Consider the following 25,822-nt stretch of genomic DNA (forward strand, 5'->3'; position numbering starts at 1 on the left):
AAGAAAAAAGAAAAAATCTTAACACCCATAACAAACCCAAGAGCTGCTTCAAAAGGGCCCAAAGGTAGCCTAGAGCGTGCACTGCAGAGACCCCGGCTAGGCTCACCCTGACCCGCCACCCACTCTGCTCCAGGGATCTGGACAAGGAACTCAAGCTCTGGGCCTCAGCATTCTCTACCTGTAAAATGGGAATGCTAGTCCCAACCTCGGAAGGTTTTGGAGAGGATTTCATAGTAAATATGTGATCAAAACTTAGAACAGTGACTGGCGAGTGCCAAGGAGTTTAGGCACTGTCACTGCTCTGCCCACACGTCCCTGCCTGGATGTGTGGGATCCAGCTATGAACGGCTTCAAAAAAACAACTGTACAATGACTATCATATAAGTTATTCCTAATAAAAGTATTCAATTGGGTGACCCTGCTGCCCAAGGCAGGCTGTTTTTACGAGGCTGTTTGACAGGAAGGTTCTGAGCAGCCCATGGGGTGAGAGCTGACTTGCCCTGCATATGCTGTCTCCCTGACCTGCTCACCTCACTCCAGATCCCTTCCTGTCTTCCACAGTGCCCTGGGTCCCGGAGAGCTTCACACTCAGCAGGCAAGCCAACTGGGTGCACAAACCTTGGGTCCTCTGTACTTAGGCACAGCCTGCTGTCTTTTCTGGGTGCCTCAGGGCTCTTTTTCTTTGAAGTGCAAATGCTAACCAGGAGGTTTCTGGGTAACACAGATTCAGTTCCCCCTCACTGCAGGGAGATGCACTTCCATTACAAAATACTTCCTTTCTGTTCATCCATCAGTGTTCCAGAAAACCCAGCAACCCTCGCTCTGGATCATCTCTGACTGTTCTCCACGCCTGGTTTCTCTTTTTCTAATTGCTCTACTTGCTTCAGACAGAAGAGCAGGGCTGGGTCTGGGGCAAGAGAGGTGCCTGGGGCACAAAACTTACTCACCCCTCCTTGAGGAAACTTCACATCAGTTCCTAGTACTGCAGTCTATTAAGTCTGCAATAACATTATGTCTAAAACAATGCATACCTTAATTTAAAAATACTTTATTGCTAACAAATACCGACATAGACATGAAGTGAGAACATGCTGTTGGAAAAATGGTGCCAACAGACTTGCTGGATACAGGTTTGCCACAAACCTTCAATTTGTAAAAAGCAAAAAAAAAGTCAACTGCAAAAAATGAAGTGTGCCTATATCCTCCGTGAGCTTGTATACTATCCCACTTACTTCCAGAATTTTACCTGAATGCATTTCTATGCTTTCAAGTCTTTTATCACCCTAGCATATAAAAATATGTACATAAACTTAACTTTTATTTAACTTCTAGGCATTAACATTTTTGGTTTGAACTGTTACAACTGCAATTATTAGTAATGCAAAACAAATCAAAACAAAATATATCAGAAACTTTGATAATTATGATATTAAAAGCAAAATTATATTGAAAATGCTTTTCAAGAGGAGTGGGACTGACTGGTGGTTTTCTTCCCCAGTTGGTTCATGTATTTGTGTCTAAATATTACTTCTTGCTAGAATTAGACATGGTCAGCATCTATTCCTGTCAATTAAAAACTTTTTAAAAATAAGATGCTCATGTGTCATCACAACTTTGCAGCTGCAGGTTGAGTTCATTCAAGTGAGGGGGAACTGCCTGCCCACGAAGCCCCAGCAGCAGGGCCGGTGCTGCAGCCAGAACAGTCGCATTATGCTTGCTTTCTAATAAAAGGCCTGGCTTCATTTTTAAATTCAAATAAAAATACTGAAACATGTTATTATATTAGAAATATTGGCCGGGCGCAGTGGCTCAAGCCTGTAATCCCAGCGCTTTGGGAGGCCAAGGCGGGCAGATTACAAGGTCAGGAGATCGAGACCATCCTGGCTAACACGGTGAAACCTCGTCTCTACTAAAAATACAAAAAATTAGCCAGTGGTGGTGGGGGGCGCCTGTAGTCCCAGCTACTCGGGAGGCTGAGGCAGGAGAATGGCGTGAACCCGGAGGCGGAGCTCTCAGTGAGCCGAGATCACGCCACTGCACTCTAGCCTGGGTGACAGAGCGAGACTCCCTCTCAAAAAAAAAAAATAATAATAATATGAAAACCACTGTAGAATAAATTAAGGCAGGCAGTGAATAGTGTATCTCTCCAGATTTCTTTTAAAAGCAGGCAAGATTTTAGATGATGTATATCAAGTATTTATTATCAAGTTTTATAACATAAACAAGATAAAACTGAGCCATTCATCATGATTCAATGCCAAATGTGTACGCCACACTCTAAGTTACCTACAAAGCAAGAAATATGACTGAATCCTAATATTCCTTTGCAAAATGTGTGCTAGCATGTATGTGCCATTCGAATCATGGGAAAATCAGAATTGGGTGCAAAATCAGAAATAATTCCACTAATGTTGCTAGACATGGTTACACTTTCCTTTTATACCTAAACCAGTAACTAAAATGATTCTATCTTTATTAACAATTTACTTGTATTACTTTTACAACAGGAAAAAAGATAGGCTGTAACGAGAATATCTCAGGACAAGCTAAATTGGTTTCAACTTCTGTATCAGCATACAATATGAAAAAAAATCACAGGAATTTCTTTTCAATCCGCACATTTAATTCAGTGTCTCAGGTAGTCCTGTAGACACCAGTTACACTGAGAAGAAACACCACCACTAATTTGCATCAGAAGGTATTTTTCTTCCCAGCTAACAACTCGTCTAGGGATAAAAAGTCAATAGCTGAAAAGAACTGCTCACGCTTATACATACATAGGGCTCATTCCTTAAAAGTAATGCATTCTTTGACAACAGCAGAGGGCTGGCAAAGGTGAGGACTTTCTACGAGAGATGTCCATCCATGCCCCACATCCCCTCTCTGATGTACCTCAAGCAGAACATCTCAGCGTCCACCCCCAGACACATCTCTGCACAGGAAGGGTAAGCTGGCGAGCCCGGCTCATAAAAGTTTTAATGTCGGTATTACTCTACAGGATGCTTCCCTGAAACCAGTATTTGGAACTGCCCCTGGGTTTGGTGCTCTGGAAGGATATCCTGTTTTTGTGTGCACTCCAAGGCAACACACTGCAGTAGAAGTCTGGTGGAGAGTTGCAGCCTCCCCGTTTTTTGGCAAGCAGAAGGACAGCTGTGGGTGAAGGGGAGAACCTGCCACAGATGAGCTCGGACACCCCTTCTCAGAGAGTCCGTTCCAGCAAGGACTGCACCCGGAAGATGAACCTGGAAAGGATGCAGGGGTCCAGGCCAACAGCTGTGAGAGAACAGGGCAGCCAGGGGAGGAGGGGCCAAGCCCCCGTTGCTGAGTTGTCCCCCAGGCCTGAGCAGGGTGTTCTGTCCTAGAATCCCTGACGGTACACCCTGAAGTCTGGTGGTATGTCGTGAACATTTAAGATGGCTGAAAGTTAATCATAAACTTCCTGGGTTAACTAAGCAAGTATGTTTATCTAGGGATGCTTAAAGACATGCCAGAGCAAACAAATGGGGTCCACACCACGTCCTCACGATGACCATGAAGCCCTGGGTCCTCACTAGTAAAGGGCGCCATGGCATCAAATGCAATATAATCAATTTAATTAATAAAGCAGTCACAAGAAAAATGAAATTCCTCTCTCACTATGGACAACCACAAACCCTTATAGAACAAGGTAACAACACCGAACTACATTTTGCTTCAATATTTTCAATCATTATCCAAAATGCTTGCTTGTGCTGGAGAATCTGCAGGAGTGGGGAGAGGAGCAGTATAAATCCAACACCAAGCAACCTCCTGGGAAGCAAGGAAGGACTCCTTAAGGAAGAGTCCTATCTAGGTATGATGGTAAACAGCAAAGTGGTCAAGGGCCCCGGCTTGGGAGCTGGACAATCCAGCTATGTGACTCAGCTCCCATCATCTGCGGTGAATGGAGATGGCCACACTGCTTTCACCTCACCGTGCCATGACGAGAATTAGGTGAGGTCAACAGCACTGGGCCTGGCTCAAACAGCATGCCATCCCCACACCAGTAGCACCGCAGTGCCTGCCACAGGACAGAGTTCAGAGCCAGCCAGGTGCCCCGAGAAAGGATCTGCACAGATGAGGCTCAGGCCCCTCCCTTGATAACCACAGGTGGTCATGCGAGCTTCCTCTACTGACATCCTCACTTGAACAGGAAGTAACTGACTATTTTCCCAATTCTCCCAAGGGTGGAAGATCAGAGGTCACTGGGGCTTAACTCACTAGGTCCCTGACATGGTTAGTTCAACACAGCTCTTAGAAAGATATAATATGTTAATATACTTATCCACAAGGAAAAATATTCATATTAAGAACAAAAAGCAGATAAAAATGTTTATCATTTTTCAAAAACAAGTCATTTGTGTAGGTTTCACATTTCACATTTGTGTAGGTTTCATTCAGTTTAACACTGAAACACTGTAAGTAGTTTTTCTTGGGTGGTGAAGCTACAGGGGAGAAAGCATAAGGAACCCACAATGATCTCTTCCAGAGTAAACCCACATGACCAGCCCTGCCTGTGCTGAGTGCTCACCCTTTGCTTAGGGATGTGCTGCTCACACGACAGGTCCTTTGTTCTGCAGGGGCACTCTCTCCTCCAGGGCATCTGGCAGGCCCTGAGTACCCGACTGCCTCCTCCCATCTCACAGCCTTCATGGGTATTCTCACCAAGCTATCTTCCCAGATGAACTTAAAGTGGACAGGTGTTTAAGTTACTCTGGGATTTTACAGGAACTGAATAAAGTATGTAAGTGAACAAGAATTGGGCATCTCTAGCTGGCAGACCCTACAGAGGACCTTACCCATTCAGAGCACACTTGTCATGAGTGAGCCTGGCATACTTTATTACTTTTACTGTCATTATGAATAAGGTCAGTTTTTCACAATTATTCTTATTGGAAAATCTATTAATTTTATATATACAAATATGTACTGTGCAATTAGCTATCTATTGATCCTTCTTATTTCTAATTGCTTGAGTTGATTCCCCTGGGTTTTCTAAGCCTGACAATGACTTTGTCATTAAGTAATCATCATTCTCTCCTTTCTATTTGATTCTGCTTCTTTAAAAATAGAGACTTCCATAAAAGTGTCAAATAGATTGCGCCAATGGTTTGGTTTACCATTCCTCCAGCTTTGGGGGGATGCCAACATCTCTCCACTGAAAATGCCGCTGACAGCTGGCTGCTCTCTAGTATTAGGGAAATCTGGGTTCCTAGTTGATTCATATTTGTGATGTTTTCAAATCAGTAGCAGGTGATGAATGTCATCAACTGCCCTGTTCGGCCTCGGTGGACCCTGCACGTCTCTTGTGGCATTTGCTGTGGCAAATCATGCTGACAGGCTGCCTCGCCCCACATCACCCTCGCCCGCTGTCCATGTGCTGGTATTTCACTTGGGATTCCCATGCCTGCTTCACCTGCTGGAGGTGAGACACAGTGTTCCTGCATACCACGTGGCCAACAGGCTCAGTAACAGCTCTGAGGGCAGCCGGCCTTGGGTTCAATCCTGCCGCTGCCCCTGCCCCTACCAGCTATGCAGCCCTGGCTGAACTCTCCCTGCCTCAGCTTTCTCATCCAGAAAGGTGGGGACACGAGGACCTACACCTCACAGGATTGTTGCGAGGACTAATGGGGTAATAGATGTAGATATGCTGGGCTTAGAACTGTGCAGGGCACACCGTATGTCTTCAATAGTTATCACACCTTTGTCAAGTTTTAGAACCAGGGTATGTTAGCTTTATACATTAAATTATTAGCTTTTATTTGAGGTCTGCACAAGTTTCATCATCCATTCAACAAGTATGTACTGTATCTTCACCACATGGCAGGTGCTCGGCCACGATGGTGGCCCTGCACATGGAGCTTACAGCTGCTGGCTGGTGCGCTCAGTACAGCCGTGCATTTTGCAGCACACAGACAAACCCACAATAGATGAGCAACAAGGGGTGAGAAAGTACAGGGTACCCTGGGAGCCTCGAGAGGCCACTGACAGGACCCCAAAGTGTCTGTGACACAGACAGCACCCTTGAGGAGCTAATCACAGAGGGGACCCTGCCTAGAACACTCTGGGCATTCCACACAGGCATCCCGGGCAGGCACCAGGGAATGGCACGGCCATGCACTAAGAAGCAAGCACCAGAGACCAGCACGTCGTGGGGCTGCCACCCCTAGGGCTGGAGGGACTAGGGAAGGTGTGGCGTCACCAGAGTCCAGAACAGGGACAGCGTATAGCAGAACTACAGCAGGGGCCACCCAGGAAGAACTGGGGCCACAGCCATGAGGGTAGACGGCCATCGCCATGAAACTCCCATGGAAGCAGAGCAAGTGAGGCCCTGCCTCTCGCCACACACCCTCTAATCTCCCCCTAATGTTCCCACTGCCAAACCTGGCTGGAAGCGCTGAGAGGAGCCTGGGTCAGTGTCTCCAAGAATGCGAGTCAGACAGCAACGGCCAGCATCCACACGGCAGGAGGTGCAGGAACTGCCTGGGGAGACGGGACGGGGCAGCACGCAGGCAGGGCAGGTCCACAGGCACTGCACATAGCACAGGGTATGGCATAGGGCAGCCAAGGCCAGCTCCGGAGGCCTCAGAAGAGTAAATGTAGCGGGACCCCATCCTAGAGGTCAGCAGCTCTGAAACCACATACACACAAAGCCCTGCCACTCTTTCTCTTACTTTGTTCTGACAAAATGTTGAATGTACAGAAGAAGATGTAATGAATAAAATATATGTTTAAAACTATTACCAAAGCTTTTACCTTTTTTTTTATTAAGAAATAAGGTCTCACTATGTTGCCCAGGCTGGACTTTAATTCCTGGGCTCAAGTGATCCTCCCGCCTCGGCCTCTCGAGTACCTGGAACTACAGGTGTGTGCCACCATGCCCAGCGTCTCTGAATCTTTTAGTCAGCCCTGGGCTAAGTATTTTGCAAAAACCCCTGTAGGTCCTCACAACCACCCTACAAAGCCAGGTCCCATCACTTTCCCCATTTCACAGAAGGGGATGCTAAAGCCAGAGGCTAGGCAACCTGCCCCAGGCTGCTGCAGGTGGAGCCACACCTCACCTGGCGGTCCTGACCCTACGACTGATGCTTTGAATGTCTCAGCAGGTTGGCTCTACAAATCATCGCTCTGGCTGTGTGTGGCAAAGTCAATTCCATTTCTTTGTTAAATAGAAGTTTCCTCCTCCCAAAGGCTGGAGACCTGCCACTGACGGCCAGAGTCAAGGGACTTTCCACTGGGCTGCCAAGGCCGACCTTCACCCTCAATCACCTGACGGCAACATAGGGACGACCGAAAGGGGACACAGAATGAACTGGACCTGCAGAGGCCAGGTGTCTGCCATGCAGACTGAAAGGGAGCCGGGGCTGTGTGCTCCATGCAGGAAAGCAGAGTAAGAAGCAAGAAAGGCGTCAAAGTTAACACAAACCAAAGTGACAGCAGGACGCTCTGTGGAGAAGGACCATGGTGCTCACTCATGCAGGTGCGGGAAACTCGGCTCGCAGCCCATTCTCCAGCACTGGGGTCACACCCACTTCTGCAGCAGGAAGTTTACTACCACCAAGCACCTTTCTACCTTTCCCTGAGACAGTCATCAAAACCAAAGCTTTACTCACAGGACTAAAGGAGCCCAGGCCCCTCTAGGAAGTGATGTCCAGAGTCTGCAAGGGGTCTGAGACCTTCACAGGAAGTGTACAACAGGAAAGGCCCCTCCACAGCTGCTCACAGGCAACTGCACCTTGCTCAACCTTTACCTGCCAGGGCTCCAACCTTGGACACATAAGGGTCAGTGGTGTGGAGGGAGCCACGATGGACTGCTGGGCAAAATTCTCCTGCCCCTAAAGAAAACACAAGAGCAGACAGCTCCCACTTTGGCAAGTCTGCAATCTGCTTTCCTCCCCGGCTTAGAGATCCATGCACCCTCCCCTGTTAGAGGCCACATCTGCCCCAGGGGTGTACACGGGGCCCACAGGGTATGACAAAGCCCCTGCATCCTCAAAGATGCCCTCATCCAAATCCAAACCCACCTGGGCACCTCATGATACATGTGGCACAGGAGCCACATGCATGTGACTAGAAATCTCTTCCAGAACGAGGAATAAATGGGGGTGCACCTCCGGACTGACCGCCCCTGCTGACCCAGGGCCCCTACCCGCACCTCCCTTCCTGCTGCTCTCCCTGGAGGGTGGTCCCTTCTGCTTTCATCATGGCAGCAACAGGAAGAAAGGGGAGAAAACTTGGACCAGGTGTGCAAAGATTTTTGTTTTAAAGTGAAACAGAAAGATTATAAAAATTACATCACTGACTTAATTTCAAGGCTCCATCCAACCTGATCACCCATTGGAACACTCCAGTGTGTGTGTGCCTGAGCTGCAGTGCCAGCACAGCCACCTCACCCTCTGCCCATAGGGGCCCACTCCCTAGGCTGGTACCAGCAAGCCAGGGCGACACCAGGCTCAGGGGGTCCCGGGGTGGCCACAACAGTGCTCCAGCCACAGGGAGGTAGGCACACACTTAACCTGCCTCATCCCTCTAGCTCTTGTCCCCACTGTCCCATGGAAAGGAAAGGGACTCAAGGCCACTCCTCATCACCACCTGAGTCCCTCAGGCCCACCAGGCCACCCCAGGAGGAACAGTGCTCTATTGCTCACCATTTTGATGGTAGCTCCATCTTCATGTTTTAATTACACAAAGTATTTTCCAGTAGAAAAAGTAGAAATGATCATAATAAAACATTCACAATCTTAACACTCAGGAAAACACCACTTCATGCATGCATATGTGTACTACTGCTTGTTTCCAGGTAAATGTACACAAAAATTTGTCTCTCAATACACCCACTTTTTCTTACAAATACGAACTTACTGAAAACATGCACAGAGTGTACAGTTCTTCTGGACATTTGAGTTACAAATATTATAAACAGTCCCGCACTGAGCAGCAGCAGCATGTGCAGCTTCACACAGATCCCTGGGATTTCCTTGAGATAAATTCAAAAAATGTAATTGTAAGACTGAATATTATGCATATTTTTTGGCTCCTGAACACATTACCAAATGACCCTCCAAAAACATCACAGAGTGTCCCCAGTGAAGCTCTCCTGAGAAAGCACAAGGACGCACTGTGTGCACCAAGGCCGGCACTGGGCTCCTGTCAGCTGGGAAGGCCTAGCCGACCTGGCCCTCAGTCAGATCTACCAATGTCCTTGTGAGCACCAACCGGCTGTGTCTCGCTCGTTGCCATCCTCCTCATGACCTTCTGCACCATGATCTCACGCTGTTACTGGTGATCTGGAAAGCTCTCTGTGCGGACGTGTCTCTGTAGCTGTGCCTCTGCTGATACACTCTGGGAAATGATTTAACCTTGGGGCCTCAGTGGCACCCGTGCAGGAAGGGTTGATGGCAGGTCTCCACCTCATAGGGTTTTTGTGAGGCGTGAACAGAGTTACTGCATGTGAAGGACACACGACAAAAAGAACAAGGGCAGGCTGCCCCCACAGCTCTTCATGCCTTAGAAAAACCTTTAACCTCTCATCTTCATTCTTTATTCTGTATGGAATTCTAACATTTTTTTTTCCCTAAAAGGCCAGCATTCACCTGTCAATAACTGGAAATGCCATCTTTTCCACACGCAAAGATGACCAGGTCCCAGGTCAGTGCCCAGTGCGCTGGATCCTGGGCTCCTGGCTCTGCCACGCAGCCCCAGCACCAGAACATGCTTTCAGCTGCCACAGCCTTGCGTGAAGTCTTAGCTACAGTGCAAATCCTCTATGTCATTTTCCGTTTTCTTAGACATTCTTGTCCATAGCTTCTTACACAATTGTCCTGGAACCTGCTTGGACTTCTGCATGAAATCGCACTACAATGCTGTGGGAAGAGCGAGAGGCTTCTCTTTCCTTCATCCCACGTCTGTCAGCCAAGCCTGTGGGCTCTGCCATCGAGACAGGTGCAGGAGCCGAGCACTCCTCCCCACTGCTGTTGCCACTCTGGTTCCTAATAGGTGAGCACATAGGCTTCCAACTGCTCTCCCTGAAACCTCCCATCCATTTTGTAAATCAAATACAGGATTTGTTGAGAAAATAATAAAGTTATTCACCGATCTATTATTGAGATAACGCAATTAACAGACTTCGTAACATTAAATCATTCTCAAGCTATCTGATTAAGCTCCATTTGGTCAGAATAGTACATTAAATATATATATTGCCAGATCCTAAGTGTGTTTTATTTAGAACATTTTCATCTATCTTCGTAAGAGTCACCAATCTGCAGTTTTTTTTTTTTTTTTTTTTTGAGACAAGGGTCTTACTGTCACCCAGGCTAGAGTGCAGTGGCAGATCCTAGCTCACGACAACCTCCATCTCCTGGGCTCAAGTGATTCTTCCGCCTCAGTCTCCCCAGTAATTGGGACCACAGGTGTGCACCACCACGCGTGGCTAATTATTATTTTTTTTACAGATGGGGGTCTTACCACGTTGCCCAGGCTGGTCTTGAACTCCTGGCCTCAAGCAATACTCCCACCTCAGCCTCCCACAGTGCTGGGATTACAGCTCTCTTTCTGAGAGATACCCTTGTCAGATTTTTCATGGGAAGCTTCTGTTTTCCACAGAGCTTTGGAGCAGCATTTACTGCACAAATTCCACAAAGGGGGAGAACTGAGGAACTATTCATATTCTTATTTCTGAATGATTACTTGTTTTCCTAGAAAACTCTGCATTTTGTTGCAAGTATTCTAACTTATTATCATACAGTTAACATGATATCTGTTTATCTCTAGGTATTCCAAAGAATTTGTGGAATTTACTTAATGCTTTTTTTAATTGCTCAGACAGAAAAGGAAAATGACGGCCTAGGGGCTGTATCCCCTTAAGGATATGTTTTCTTTGGCCCATACCAAAAGTTTTTCTAAATCTGAATAAGCTGTCACATTTAAGCATCAAAATCTGGATTTGACTCTGTTCTGATAGGAAGACATCTGAGGCACAAACTTGCATTTAGTTTTGGCTACATCCCTTGTGTTCCATATACAGTAATACATAATAGTTGGCTTACACATCAAGTGTTTCTAAGACCCTCACATGTAATCCACAAGAATCCCAAGTGCAGCGTGCTTGTATTACCATTTCACAAAGGAGAAAGCTGAACGTGCAGGGAAGTCACTGGCTCAAGAGTTCAAACTTATAAACACATGGCCTATCCATTTTCCTGTATTTGTAATTAGCTTTTATTTTTTTTCTTTTTTTTTGGCGAAGGAGTTTCACTCTTGTTGCCCAGGCTGCAGTGCAATGGCGCGATCTTGGCTCACTGCAACCTCTGCCTCCCGGGTTCAAGCGATTCTCCTGCCTCAGCCTCCTGAGTAGCTGAGCTGGGATTACAGGCATGAGCCACCGCGCCCAGCCTCGCTTTTATTTCTTCTTTCACCTGATTGTCTAGAGGTTTTGTTTTCCAAGTAATTTTTACTAATTTAACATATTATGATCAGAAAACATAGTACTGCCTATACATGTGTATATATATATGTGTATATATAGGCATATATATATATAAGCAGTACTATATACTATGTATATATATAGGCAGTACTATACATATATATATATATTTTTTTTTTTGGTAAAGACTTTTGTATAGTTTTCCTGATGCCCTAATTTGTTCCATTTAATTTCTATAAATATTCAAAGGACATGGAATAGGATCTGTTAAATCAACTTTATTAATCCCATTTTAAATATCTTTCATATGCTTATTTTTTCTGCTTGATCAGCAAATAATGAACTAATCACTTTCAAACTGCTAGTTTCTATACATTCAATTATCTGAGATTTCTATCGGCTTTTACATTGTTTGATATTATACGTTTTCAAATAAATATTCATATAAATGTCTATGGGTCTTATAGTTCTGTTGTAGGCTACACATGAACAGCAACCAAAAAGAGGAAAAATCTTCTTTGTCCCCATGCTTTTTCCTTGAATTCTGCACTTTTCATATTAACATTAGCCCTTGCTTTGTGATTTGCCTTTGCTTTATTTTACCCCGTCTTAATCTTAACCTTCCCAAATATTTCCATACAGGGTGCACCTCTCCTAGACAACACACAGCGGAGAGTGTACTTCCGATGTATTCAATCTTTGTCTCTTGAAAGGAGAGGTGCCCTCATTACATTTCACTGTGACACAGGATACCTTTGGTTTTCTGTCACAATGTGTCTTGCTGCTGTCTCCTCTGATAAGCACCACACTTTCTTTCCCTTCTCTGCCCTTAGACAGCAGAAAGGTATACATACCCATTTATAGTTCTGAAGCTGTTCACGTTTTTAAGCTTAACTTTGCTATTAATTTTAAGAATAAAACTTGACATTTTTACACTGAGAGAAAAATTCTTGTTTTATTCTAAGGGGAGAATCTCAATACTCAAGATAAAGAAATTCACACATTTTATTTTCTACACTCAACAGCAACACAATGGGAAGAGTCTTGGATTTCAGATGCTATTGCTCAGACTGTACATTTCCTAAGAACTGACGTGTGCACTGGCTCCTAACCACATGCACAACAGCGAAGTCTTGACTGTTTCTAAATGACCCGATTCCATTAACAGTCCTGTTACACTGCAACTGCTGTTCTTGGACTTATTACAGGTCCATAGTCTCTCAATCACAAATGTTGAAACCCAAAAAATCCCAAACCCAATTTTTTTCCCCTAAACTTAATGCCAAAAGTAATTTAGCAACATAACTGACCTGAACTGATGTAAAGCTATTTACAGTCTCATTTGATCCCACTTAGATATATTTTGCTGAAAAGTACCAATGTAGTAACTAGTGGTATTAATAATATATGTACCATATTATCTAAAATTTGAAATAGCCTGAATCCAAAGCACAGCGTGGGTTAACATACATAAATACTAGCACTGACCACTGAAACCCTAGTATAACAAAACCCCAGTAACAATAAGTCCACCGAGTGTCTGCATGTTGGATTCTATATACCATCCTCTAACAAAAGAAACCAGGGCTCTCTGGAGGAGGAGTTGATTCCAGGGCAGGGACAGGGATAATACAAGAGCCTGGTGGTGCTAGGAAGGAAGGAAGTGCTCAAAACAAAAAGCCAGGATGGAGAATGTTGATGGGGCATAAGAATCCAACTGAAGGATTGGCCACAGCTGGAAGAACTGGAGCAACAAAATAAATGGTGATAATATTGATCGTAATCCAATACTGACTACAGCCCAAAGAATCAATATCGTTGAGGCCGGGCATGGTGGCTCACACCTGTAATCCCAGCACTTTGGGACGCCGAGGCGGGCAGATCACAAGGTCAGGAGATGGAGACCATCCTGGCTAATAGGGTGAAACCCCCGTCTCTACTAAAAATACAAAAAATAAATTAGCTGGGCATGGCAGCGCCTGTAGTCCCAGCTACTTGGGAGGCTGAGGCAGGAGAATGGCGTGAACCTGGGAGGCGGAGCTTGCAGTGAGCCGAGATCGCGCCACTGCTCTCCAGCCGGGGCGACAGAGCGAGACTCCGTCTCAAAAAAAAACAACAAAAAAAGAATCAGTATCATTGAATCCATACTGCGAATAAGTAAATGAGGGAGAAGAGACAGCTCTTCCTTACAAAATTAATAAGTACACAAGAATAAGGGAAATGGAAAATCACCATTAAACCCCACAGGCAAAAGCCCCTGCTGAGTGTTACATGAGAGGAAAGCTTAAAGAGAAACAGGGCACTTGCAGTGCAAGGCAAAGGGTTAACCCTGCCAGAGAGGCCTCGCCTCTGCCCCCAGCTCCTGGGAGATCTCTAGACCCTCGGAAAGTCCTGCCTGGTAAGAATGTCTGTCTAACTGGGTGCCCTGGGCCACTTCCACAGTCTGTGCTAACCCTGTGGTGGAGGCCTCGGGCACACAGCGCCAGCTCGGCCTCTGGAGGGCTGGAGACTAAGGCCAGCCAATCCACACAACTGAGACCCAACAAAACTCCAGACAGTGAGTCTCAGGTGGGCTTCCCTGGGGGGCAATGGTCTGTGTGTGCTGTCACGTGCTGGGAGAAGTTGGCACTGTTCACACCTCCATGAGAGGACACTTGAAGCGTCACACTAGGAACTCTCATGGGCCCTGCCTTGCCTGGGCCCCTTTTCCCTCAGCTGGCTTTAATCTGTGTCCTTTTGCTGCAATAAGCCTTAGCCGTGAGTACAACAGCTATCAGTGAGCTCCATGAGTCCTTCTAGAGAATTACCTAAGGGTGGTCTTGAGGACCCCCAAGCTTGCAGTTGCTATTAGAAGTGAAGGTGGTCTTAGGGACCCCCAAGCCCCGCACACAGTCTCAAAGCATCTACTGCAAGATAGTTAATTACAAAGGGAAAAACAAGAAGTTGATGGTGAAGAAACCTAGCAGCTACCACCCTAACCAGTGATCCAGGTTACCACATCTGCCGTGTGGACAGCATGGCCCAGGGAGGATGTGTGGGGAGGGCACCTCACCCCCATCTCCAGCAACCCAGCCCGGGTCTCATCTCCAGAAGACATCAGGCAGGCCCACAGGGAGGACGGTCCAGAGCAATAGGCCCATCCTCTTTGAAAGCATCATGACAAGGGAGGGCCAAGGCCCTCACCCAGACCAGAGGAGACGGGGAGGGGTGACAATGAAATGCACATGGAACCTGGAACAGGGAAGGGCACTGGGGTAGTCTGGTCACATCCACATCAAGTCTGCCATTCAGCTGCCAGGACTGCGGCCACAGGGGACTCTCAGCTGTGATAAATGCAGCATGAGTATGCAGGATGCTGCTTTGAGGGGAGGCGGGCAAAGGCATCCCCGCCAGAGGATGCAACACTGTGACAAGACACACAGAGGAGGGCTGTGCAGGAATATGTGTCTAAAACCACAGCAGACCCATGGGCGCGGGAAGACACCAGTGCCCTGCATGTTTTGGAAAAGAGACGGTGGCCTTCCTGCACTGGCTGAGGCACCTGGAGGGGCTTTTCAAGGATGTGGGTGGCACTGACAGCAGCCTCACCCTCACGAGGACATTCTCCTGCTGCACTCACACACAGAGACCTAGCAGGTACCAGGTTTCCATTTCCCTTAGAAGTGTATGAAGTATTTAAACCAATGAGTGCATTAAAATACTCTGACCATCACTGCAGGATGCTAAGAAACTCACACAGATTCAAACATCATGAACTGCACCTCAGGGTAAAAAAACGAGAAGCTGCGCTTTATAGACATGTCCCAGCTATAAGTAAGAAAGGAATGACACATTTAGAGTACCACCGTTTAGAGTAACCCCTAAGAAATGAGTGGATCCAGTATCTGGTCACAATGGTTGCCACCAGAGGCTGGGGGTCTCCTGCAAGAGCCCACTCCCACCTGCAGCGGAGTTTTACCAACCAATCAGATCTAACCACTAAACGTAACTACTAATTTTCAGGAAAAGAAAAAAAACGAAAGAACCTATTAAAACAGTGATGTGATCATTAAGGTCCAGACTGGCACACTCGAAAGAACAATCAGTTTCTTCAACAAAAACCAGGCAAGACCTAGCAGAGAACCCTACAGCTGTCAAACAGTCAAGAGATGATGTATCAACCAGTAGTGACATATGAACCCCACTGGATTCTGATTCCAACAGACAGTTACACAAAATATTTGAGGCATCTGGGACAACTGAAAATTTGAACATTTGCTAGATACTGACATTAAGAAAATACTGTTAATTTTTAAAGAAGTGGCAACATTAGATGGCTATAATTTTTTTTAATGTCCTTACTTTTTTTTTTTCTTTTGAAATGGAGTCTCACTCTGTCACCCAGGCTGGAGCGCAGTGGCACATTCTCGGCTCACTGCAACCTCTGCCTCCCGGGTTCAAGCGATTCTCCTGCCTCAGCCTCCCAAGTAGCTAGGATTACAGACATGTGCCACCACGCCTGGCTAATTTTTTTGTGTTTTAGTAGAAACAGTGTTTCACCATGTTGGCCAGGCTGGTCTCGAACTCCTGACCTCAGGTGATCCACCCACCTCGGCCTCCCAAAGTGCTGGGATTATAGGTATGAGCCACCGCACCTGGCCAATGTCCTTACTTTTTAAAGATAATGCTGAAATATTTACAAAAACAGTAATGAAAACATCAAACCTCCTTTACAGATAGTACTCCAAAGCAATGTAATAAATAGGACACGTGTTATATACTTGAATGTTTGTCTCTTTTTTCTTCAAGATTATCTACCAGGTTCAATAAAGGCATCCGCTTTCCTTCATGAACTTTACTTGGTATATGGTCAACTCTTTCTACAAATTTCACCACCACACTTCCTTCTATTATCTCTGCAAGTTCCATTCTGGTACTTTGTGAACTGTTGAGGTGTCCCTTCCTAAGTCACAATTCACACTGATGCATACATTATAGTGAAACACTGGCTTTAAGAAAACTGATTAACAGAAAATCGGCAATTGTTATTTATTTTAAATAAGAAGTCATAATACTATTAGGAATAGAGAGCAAGATATAAAATCATATCAACCCTTTTAGATAAATACAAAGGACAAATGAAATACACAAAAAACAATATATTTTAAAAATCCACTGTTAGTTTTTAGAAAAAGATTTAGCAGTTTTCATTAAGCACTACATCCCACTATTCCATTTTTAGGAAGGACAGATGCTTGAGGCCATAGGTATCACCAGCTCTTGTTTGGTCTTTAAAAATGCAAGTAAGTTGCTAACATTTTCAAATAAGATTTCAACATAACTCTGACAATGCCACAGGACACACAGTTTGGCTCCATGTACACGTACCTGGGGACAGTGGCAGTCCCCAGGTCTCTGCCATGCCAAGATCAGGCCCCAAGGCCATTCAGCACCAGGCACAATCTCTGCTTTCCTGACAACTGGCCTGCTTTGCTTATTTACCTTAGTAGCCTTCCAGGTAACTGACACTGGTGTTTGAACGCTTAACTTTCACAAAGCTTGTTTAGGCAAATAAAATATGTTCATACTGATGCTGGGAATTTTGTTACTAATTTTTTCCCTTAAGTTCAAATAAAACTAAGGAGTTGATAAAAGGGTATTCTGAACAGAAAAGTAAAACCAAGAGCACAGAAACACCTGCTGTGTTTCTTCTGCCAGTTAACAGTGACAGAGAACCCTCAGGCCCTTGCTCGTCCGGCTGCAGCACACACGGCCTCACCTGCATTGCTCCCCGCTCCTCTCTGCTTTTTTTCCTTGGCTAGTTGAATGGCTCGGTAATCAGTTCTTGCTGAGCCCCCACTTTCCTGAGACCAAAGAAAAGCATGTCAGTCACTTATCTAGACACAAAGGAAGGGTAGCAAGGGAGCTACAGAAGTGCCATAAGCCTGCTTCTGGGACATATCCGAGCTCCCAAAACCAGAGTCACCAGCAAGGCACACAAACGGCCAAACGCTACGTCCACTTGTGGCGAGGGCCGAACAAACTTGGAGCTGGAACAATGTATGTGACTTTCTTATCCAGAGAAGCAAAGTTCATTCCTCCATAGTCTAAAACATAGTAAAATATTTTACACAGAAACTTTTAAAATCAATTACATACTTCTCTGCTTTCTGAAACAAACACCGAGCCTTGCCTGGGTAACCCAGGGTCACCTTACCACGACACTTTTCACGCTGTTTCACACACGTGCATGGCAGGCCCGGGGCAGGTCCCACCTTAGAGACCCACTGTACAGGCTGCTCTGGTGGCAGGGGCTATACTTTGTCAAAGTCTTACACAAAAATAATAATGATGGTACTGAATTCAGGAACTTGCCTGAAGGAGTCAGACAGTACTCAGAGGACATCAGCTGTTGCAAGTCTGTGAACGTTTCCTAAGAAAGACAGTTTAACACTTATCGCTACGAAGAGAAAAAGAGCAGCCCTCAAAGCTCGTAGCATACCTGGGACCCATTCACCACACACCATTTGTACTCAGAGAAGCGAGGTAGCCCAACGTCACACAGCTAGCAAGAAAATGAACACGGGGTTAGGACCAAGGTCTTGCTGGCTTCTCTACCTCCACCCACAGCTGCAGCTGCACCAGGGAGCTTCCATTTCCCAAGGCACCGAGGCACACAGTCCTAGCACCAGGGACTGACTGAGCACTTGTCTCTGACCTGTGGCCACCTCCCATCCCTGCCCAGTCACCTGTACACTTAGCAACTACTATGGCTGCCTAAGCAAATGCCGGCAAGCATGGCTCTGCCACCGACAATCAAGACACCAGAAATGCAGAGACAGAGACCATCCTCCTCTCTGACTGAAAGAAATGAAAGGTGGCTCCATGGAGCCTCAGCTACTATGTGCCTCACAACTGATCCTACTGCAAAAGATGTAACATTTTTTAAAAGTTGTGGTAAAATAAGATGTAACATTCTCAACAATATAAATGTCACCATCAAATTTAGCCTGTGCCACAAAAAAAATCCCTATCTGATCATTCCCATCTGGGTCAGGAAAGTCAGACTATCTCCCAAGAATCTTTAAATTATTTTAAATTAAATTATATTAAATGTATAATTGATATAAAGTATATTAACTGTCCAGCCTCAAACCTGGGGAAGTACTCTTATAATCCTCCAAGAACTAAGGCTCATAAACCCCACCCTTTTTTTTTCTTTTCTTGTTAATTCTAATTTTAAAAAAGAGTTTGGTATGGTTTTAAAGTTTCCATTGAACCTCTGAAGGTGGCTTATGTCTCGACTCCTCTTCTAGGACTGGTCATGAGCTGAGAAGCATAGAGGCAAAGTATCTCAACATTACAAAACCCCCCATCTTCAAGGAAAGGAGCACATTACCATGGAGCCACAGGACTCCAAAGGACCTCAGAAAGCATTTAGCCAAATCTCCTTATGCAGGAAATAAATGAGAATTTAAGGCTCAGATGGGTTAAGGTGATTTGTCAAGGTCATAAGAACTTGTCAGTTCCAGACTTGTAGTCCAGGGCTGCGTCCTTTTGTAAACCAGAAACGTCTGCATAGAAAGGATTAATCCAGAATATCCTCAAGACCGAGTATGAGAGAAGTGACCTATATGGTGGTGACTGAATAGAGTGCTTCATACCAAATAGAAGTTGCCAGTGCCTGCACTGAGCTCTGTGTCCTGGGCACCGTGCTGCTCTGCTGGACTGGGCAACGTGGACTGGGGCAGCCCATGGCTTCCTTCCTGCTGCCCAACTGCTCCTGGGCGAGAAGGCGAGTCCGGCTCCACCTTGATTGGAGCCAGCAGTTCCGGGACACTGGCATTTTCTCGGGGGGTGCTTGAAGAGGTCGGTGTGGTGATATGTGCTGCTAAGTTACTATTGGAGGTCAAAGCCAGTGGGTCGTCACTCAAGTTCTTCATGGGCAGAGCCACCAGACAGCCTAATGCTCCTGCACTCACAGTCTGCACGTCATCCACACTGAAGCTGCCCTGCTGCAGAACCGTGGCTGCTGTCCCGAGAACCAGAGGGCTGTCCAGGCTTGGGGGAATATCACTGTGGGCCACCAGGACCAGGGGTTCCATCGGCCCTAGGGAGCTATTATTAGCAGGGAGGTTCCCTCCCAGAGAGGAGCTCACAGAAGTGACGTCAATAGTCAGGATTCCGGAGTTCAGAGCCTCATCCGACCCACCTGCAGAACCACTAGCATTGGCAGGTGTGTCAGAGAAGAGTGCAGCAAGATCCATGTTAGTGAGCTCACTTTGGCCTGGGCTGCTGAGTTCACTGCTGGGAGTAAGAGAACTCGGAGCTTCTAGCTGAGGTAAGAGATCTGAAAAAAAAAGGAATACACTCTGGTTACTTTATGACCTTGAAGACTGAGTACTTTTGTTTATGCCCATGATGTTACCGAGTGATGCCCCAAGGAAGCACTGACTGTCCTCTTCCCACACCCTGAAGCTTGGTTATCACGACAGAGTCCCATGGCCGGTCGCTCAGGGCAACCGACACACACCCCAGGAAGGGACAGGAAGGGACACTGGCTGACATCAGACACTTTACGTACGCGTCTTGGATCCTCAGGCTGACAGGGCTTTCTCCAGGGGAAACAACTGGAGAGAGATTAAATAACATTTCCTAAGGTCAGGCCAACTGGTAACAGCAAGAAGCAAAGTAAGACTTGCATCCATGTCTTTCTGGCTTCAAAGCCTGCACCCTCTCCCCTCTAGGTGCCACCGGAGCTGCCCGAGAGGACTGAACCTTTCCATTCAGCTGCCAGTTGCTAGCTGGCCTGTGCTCTGAGGATATTTTCAGAATCAGCTTGTCAGCTCATGTTTGCCAAACTCTGTGCTCCACTCCACAACTAGCTGCCACCCCAAAACCGACTGGAGCCATATAGGGGTGAACAAAGGAAATAAAACTGGCTGCCTGGCAAAGCCAGGACAGACCCGAAGCTTCAGCTCTAGGCAGATGCACAAGACTTCCAGGCATGCTGGGGGCCCCCTAGACGGAGCTTTTCCTGATGGGCTTTCCCTCCCACAGCCTCCCCTACCACTGCATCTCCAGCCTCACATTTCCCCAGCAGGACTGCAAGCCTCCTGAGGGTGGAGAGCCATCTGACCACCACTGTCCCCTCAGCCCCCAGCACAGTGCCCAGCCCTGGTGCAGCATGTAATTATTATTATTTTTTTTTTTTTGAGAGGGAGTCTCGCTCTGTCGCCCAGGCTGGAGTGCAGTGGCGCGATCTCGGCTCACTGCAAGCTCCGCCTCCCGGGTTCACCCCGTTCTCTTGCCTCAGCTTCCCGAGTAGCTGGGACTACAGGCACCCGCCACTATGCCCGGCTAATTTTTTTGTGTTTTTAGTAGAGACGGGGTTTCACCACATTAGCCAGGATGGTCTCGATCTCCTGACCTCGTGATCGGCCCGCCTGGGCCTCCCAAAGTGCTGGGATTACAGGCATGAGCCACCACGCCTGCAGCATGTCATGATTCTAACAGGCCCTTCTTCATCTGGAGTCTTAATTTCTGGTCATAATACTCTTTAAATATTTGATTATTTGTTATTCAACTACGTAATTTAAATAATCAGCATACTTTTGGGGGAATAATGACTTCCAAAAAATTTTAATGCATAGGCAAGTTTAGGGTTTGTATACAAGTACATGCCAATTACACCAAATCACAGGATGCTTCAAGCATCAAGCAAACAGTAAAATGGGAGCATAATTAATTTGGGCAAAAGAGCCAAATAAGGACTTGATGTCACGCTTTCCATAGGACTGTCCCCAGCAGCTTCCTGACTGTGCCAGCACCTGGCCCAGAGGAAAAGCTGCTCTCGGTTCTCTGATTCTATTTCTCCCATGCCAGCTGTTACTGTTCCCAAGCTCATACCTGCAGGCTGTGAACACCTGGCCAGAATGTCTATTATATTTTATATTTTTAATAATGCAAATCTACAAAAGAAATCTATTCTAGACAAAAAGAAAATCAAATTCAGAATGTATCCTCTTTAGTTGTCATATTACTTTAAAGATTAAAAAAAGTATCAATATAGTATCACTTCTTCAATAAATATCCCTTAGTACCAATGAAGCATTTTGAAAGAAAATGGTAGTGATCCTTTGGAGAAATTAAAAATGGAAAACTATGTCAGTTTTTCAAAACTTCCTAAAAATTCCCTTGACTCTCTTGAGGACTCAGCTCCCTGTGAAGAGATCATGAATAATCTCAGTGCAAATGATACCCATTTATTAATAAATTTCTTACTTAGCACTTTACTAATTCTATAAACATTTACTACCAGAGACCAGACATGTACAAGGGCCAGATATTAACACAATCACTAAATAAACATTAGATAGCAGAGCATCTGGCAAAACAGTCATGATCACCACAGTTCAAAGCCCAGCCCCAGCCCTTCCTGCAGGTGTGACCCTGGCAAGTCCTTTCTATCTTGGTTTCATCAGTGACAAAGCAGTGAGGAACCCACTCCCAGGACCACCATTAGGGGGACTGAAACAACCCACTGAGGGCGTGACATAATCCCACGGTAACTGGGTGTTCTCGAGTGCCTGTTTTTCACTAGACGAAAGGGTGACACCTGGTCTTCTACCCCTGACAGCTGGCAGGGGGATGCCACACAAATAAGTCATTGTCGCACAGGAAATTCAATCCTGGGATACATAGGCTGCTACAGAAGAGGGTCTCACATCCCACTAGAGTTTAAGGAAAGTGCATCTAGTATAACACTGGGCCTCTGCAGACTTCTCAATTGGCCAGGTCAGGAAAGGGGAAGTGTGCCATGAGAGGGAACGGCCAAACAGGGGAGAGGCCTAAGTGATGTAGTCTCACAGAGCCCTCAGAGAAAAGGGGCCTGGTCATGTGGGCCTCTGTGAGCAAAGGTGACACCCTCCAACATGAATCAGGTGGCACGCACATTCCGTGTCCTCAAGACACTACTAAAGCCAGAAGGGCAATTTATTTAAATATAAAGCTGAACAGCAACTGCTGTAAACTGTGAAAGATCAGTGTCCAAGATCCCAAGGAGGGGCTTCATGACCACTTCTAAATAGGATCACAAGAAAGCAAAGGCCACAGAACTGCCCTGAGCCCAACCCCTCACCGAACTCTGTGCGAGGCATGAAGGCCTGTCCCTCGCCAACGCGGCAGCTGTGACACAGCTGCGCCCCAAAGCCGGTGCTCTGCTGTGGTGCTGCTGGTCACACAGGAGACGTGAGGACCCAGTTGGTGACACACACAGCCTCCACGGACTGAGCAGCAGAAGTAACTCAGCCAGGCCCGGTGAGGAGCGACAACCGCACCAGGGCCCAGAGAATAGGGCACATGGGCGTGCTCCCCAGAGGGGCCGCCACCACAGCTGCCAGGCACTTCTGTATCCTGGACTGTGGAGAAGGCCTAGTGGGGTAGGTTTCCTAGTCCCACGCTGCAAAGCTGCCCAATGACTAGGCACTCACACACTCAGCATTCCCCTCACAGGTCACCAGGCCACCGTCACTTTCCTCTCTAACCCTGCCCTCTCCAGCCCTCGTTACTCCCAGTCCACTCCTGAAACACAACTCTGCTCTAGCCTTTGTTACTTGGAGAGAGAATAGCTGAGGCAGACGGAAACACAGGAGGGGCAGGTTCAGAATTCAGGACAAAAGTCCCAGTGAGAGACACAGGCTTAGGGGACATATGCTAGGGAAAGTCAACAAAGTGAAACATTCTTCCAGGAAAGCATTTCAAAGACATGGGAGGGGCCGGGCATGGTGGCTCATGCCTGTAATCCCAGCACTTTGGGAGGCTGAGGTGGGCAGACTGCTTAAGGACAGCAGTTCAAAACCAGCCTGAGCAACATAGTGAAACCCTGTCTCTATAAAAAATGCAAAAATTAGCTGGGCATGGTGGTGGATGCCTGTGGGCTCAGCTACTCTGGAGACTGGGGTGGGAGGATCACTTGAGCAGGAGCCTGAGGTTGCAGTGAGCCATGATCACACCACTGCACTCCAGTCAGGGTGACAGAGAGGGACCCTGTCTCAAAAAACAAAAGACATGGGAGGGATTAGAGGGTCAAAGGCAAGAAAGTGGCAAAGAGTGCAAAAGAGGCCACTTGGCTTGGCAGCCACGCCCACAACCCCACTGCCTGACGCCTTCCAAGAGGTGAAGAAGGAACAGACGGCACTGGCACTGTTCCCGTTTCTCACAGGGAAGCAGCTCCCCATGGGGGCCGTGGAAAGTGCAGACCTTGGCGCCGGCTGTGCTGTCTGACCATGTGCGCCTTCATGCTGTGCTTGGAGGTGAAGAGTCTGTTGCAGGTAGAGACTGGGCAACGGCTTTTCGGAGCACCCACATCCTGCACGTGTTTCTTAGAGTGAATGTACAGACTGCTACGAGCGGAGAACCTCGCGCAACATCCTGGAACAAAAAGAGTAATGAGTGTGAAACCCAAGGATCACCAAGGAACCAGGAACAAGTGACACTTCCTCATCAGATCAGAACCACCAGACCTGCATTTTGCACCCTGGCTACTGGCAAGGACAGAGACCAAATATCTCTAGAAGTAGCATCACAAGCAATTCAAGTCAAAAGCAAACTGTTTTTAAAAAGCAAGAGATACAGTGAAACCCGTAGGGAGATTTGAAGTCCTACCTCATCTATGCCTAAGCAACCTCTGTGCCTGTTTCTTCACCCACTACATGGAGATGTTGGGAAGATTAAGTCAAATTAAGTATTAACTGCTTAAATATTCAGTTGCAAACAATTTATTCTAGTCATCTCGATTAAGCTATTACCATAAAAATGTAATCCTAGGATGACATTTAGAGCTGGAAACTATCTTGACAGATCACCAAAGCCAGTCCTTTCACTTTCCCACTGAGACAATGGATGCCCAGGGAGACTGAGCGGGTGTCCTGGAGCCCAGGGCTGGCAACTCCTTGCTTACACTCCCAATCCACTTATGTCTCTGATCTGCACACAGGCATCAGAGGAAAAACAAGACACATTCAAAGTTACAATCACTTCCCCTCCGTGCCCTGGCTTTCTACTATGCTGGAGCTCTGCCCCATATGGACACAGGAAGGAGACGTGGAGCTGTTGGCGGTCAGAGGCCTGTGACCTGGTAGGGGCAAGTAGAACAGCCAGTTGCTGCAACAAAGGGCAGAAGGAAGTCAGTGCCAACACTGAAACATGCAAGCAGCAGAGGAAACCACACACCTACCGAGAAGGCAGAAAAGCGGTCTCAGGAATATGCAGCATTCGAGGTGACTGGGCCACCCTGCAGCAGAGCAGATGGTGCTCCTGCCGCAGGAGCTGCCCAGCCAAGGCATGGGGGCATGAAGGGCAGCAGTGCAGGCACCCCAGCCTGGGTTCCAGTTCAGCCTCTTACCAGCAGTGTGGCCTTAGACAAAATTATTTATCTTTTGCGGGTCTCCTTTTTCTGTTCTGTGAAACGGGAGTGACACCTACCTCACAGGGGTGCTGAGGGCCCAATAAAGCCATACCTGCCTACAGAGCCTCTGCACGGGCCTAAGCAAGTGGTGCGAGCAACGACGCACTCGCGGCACCTTCTTAAGACAGTGGGGCAGTACTGCCAGAGCCCAGCGCCTGGAGGAGGGATATTTTAAGGAAAGAGGCTATGAAGATAGGATACAGCCAGGTGAGTAAGGGCCTTGGATGCCTGTGAATATAGTTTTCAACTACATTTTTCATTTTCTAATACAGCTGCAAACTCGTTTCCAGGTCAGGCTCATCAAAAACCATCTGGGAAACACAGGAGACAGTCCGACGGCCCAGGACTGCCCTGCAAGCGCACAGTTTCCTCTGCATGCCCTGCTCACCATGGTACACAGGGTACCCTGGAACCCCCTTTCCCAGCTGGGGGTCCTGAGCACGGATTTCTAGAGACAGGTCACAGAGCAGAGCCTCTGAGCACATCTTCTGTCAAATGCCTTCTTGATGGCAGGGCCACGCTACAACAGGACCCTTGCACACTCTTGCCAGCACTGGGTTTCCATTTCTTAAAGTATTTGCTAATTCCATAGGCAAAAAATATATTTCATTTTGGTTTGTATTTCCTGCGACAACCAGGAATGTAATCATTTCTCCATGTGTACTAACTGCTGGCTTTTCCAAATTCTGCCAGTATATTGAGATCTGTTTCCATTCTTTACAAATCCAAGCTGCAACCAGGGAGAGGCAGAAGCAGCCATCACTGACAGACCTGTCTGCAAAGCTGCATTCAGAGGACAGTGAGGCGCTCACATGGACGGCCAGGCAAGCACGAGGCTCGGCAACACGAGACACAGGCCCCAGCACACATAGCCCAGAGGCCGCAACGAGGCCACCCAACACCTGCCCTCAGACATACTTCTGGTCTGT

General features: G+C 46.9%; 1 protein-coding gene across 7 annotated transcripts in view; it reads right to left on the minus strand.

Annotated features, from left to right (window-relative positions):
• Nucleotides 1–25,822, minus strand: part of ZXDC (ZXD family zinc finger C) — a 38,356-nt gene that overhangs the window by 4,849 nt on the left and 7,685 nt on the right. The window contains exons 5-8 of one of the 7 annotated variants that reach the window (XR_010155744.1): nt 23,687–23,857; nt 18,825–19,775; nt 17,928–17,990; nt 17,205–17,289 (exon numbers count right to left, since the gene is read on the minus strand). Coding sequence is in view for 4 of the 7 variants with exons in the window: in XM_016941843.4 (XP_016797332.2) it covers nt 17,205–17,289; nt 17,928–17,990; nt 19,090–19,775; nt 23,687–23,857 (1,005 nt within the window). In the remaining 3 variants the exon portion in view is untranslated. The remainder of the gene's footprint in view (nt 1–17,204; nt 17,290–17,927; nt 17,991–18,824; nt 19,776–23,686; nt 23,858–25,822) is intronic. The other 6 variants (XM_016941843.4, XR_001713596.4, XM_016941844.4 and 3 more) reach the window with 6 other exon arrangements.

This window comes from Pan troglodytes, chromosome 2 (genome assembly GCF_028858775.2).
Source record: "Pan troglodytes isolate AG18354 chromosome 2, NHGRI_mPanTro3-v2.0_pri, whole genome shotgun sequence".
In the NCBI taxonomy this organism is placed as follows: domain Eukaryota; kingdom Metazoa; phylum Chordata; class Mammalia; order Primates; family Hominidae; genus Pan; species Pan troglodytes.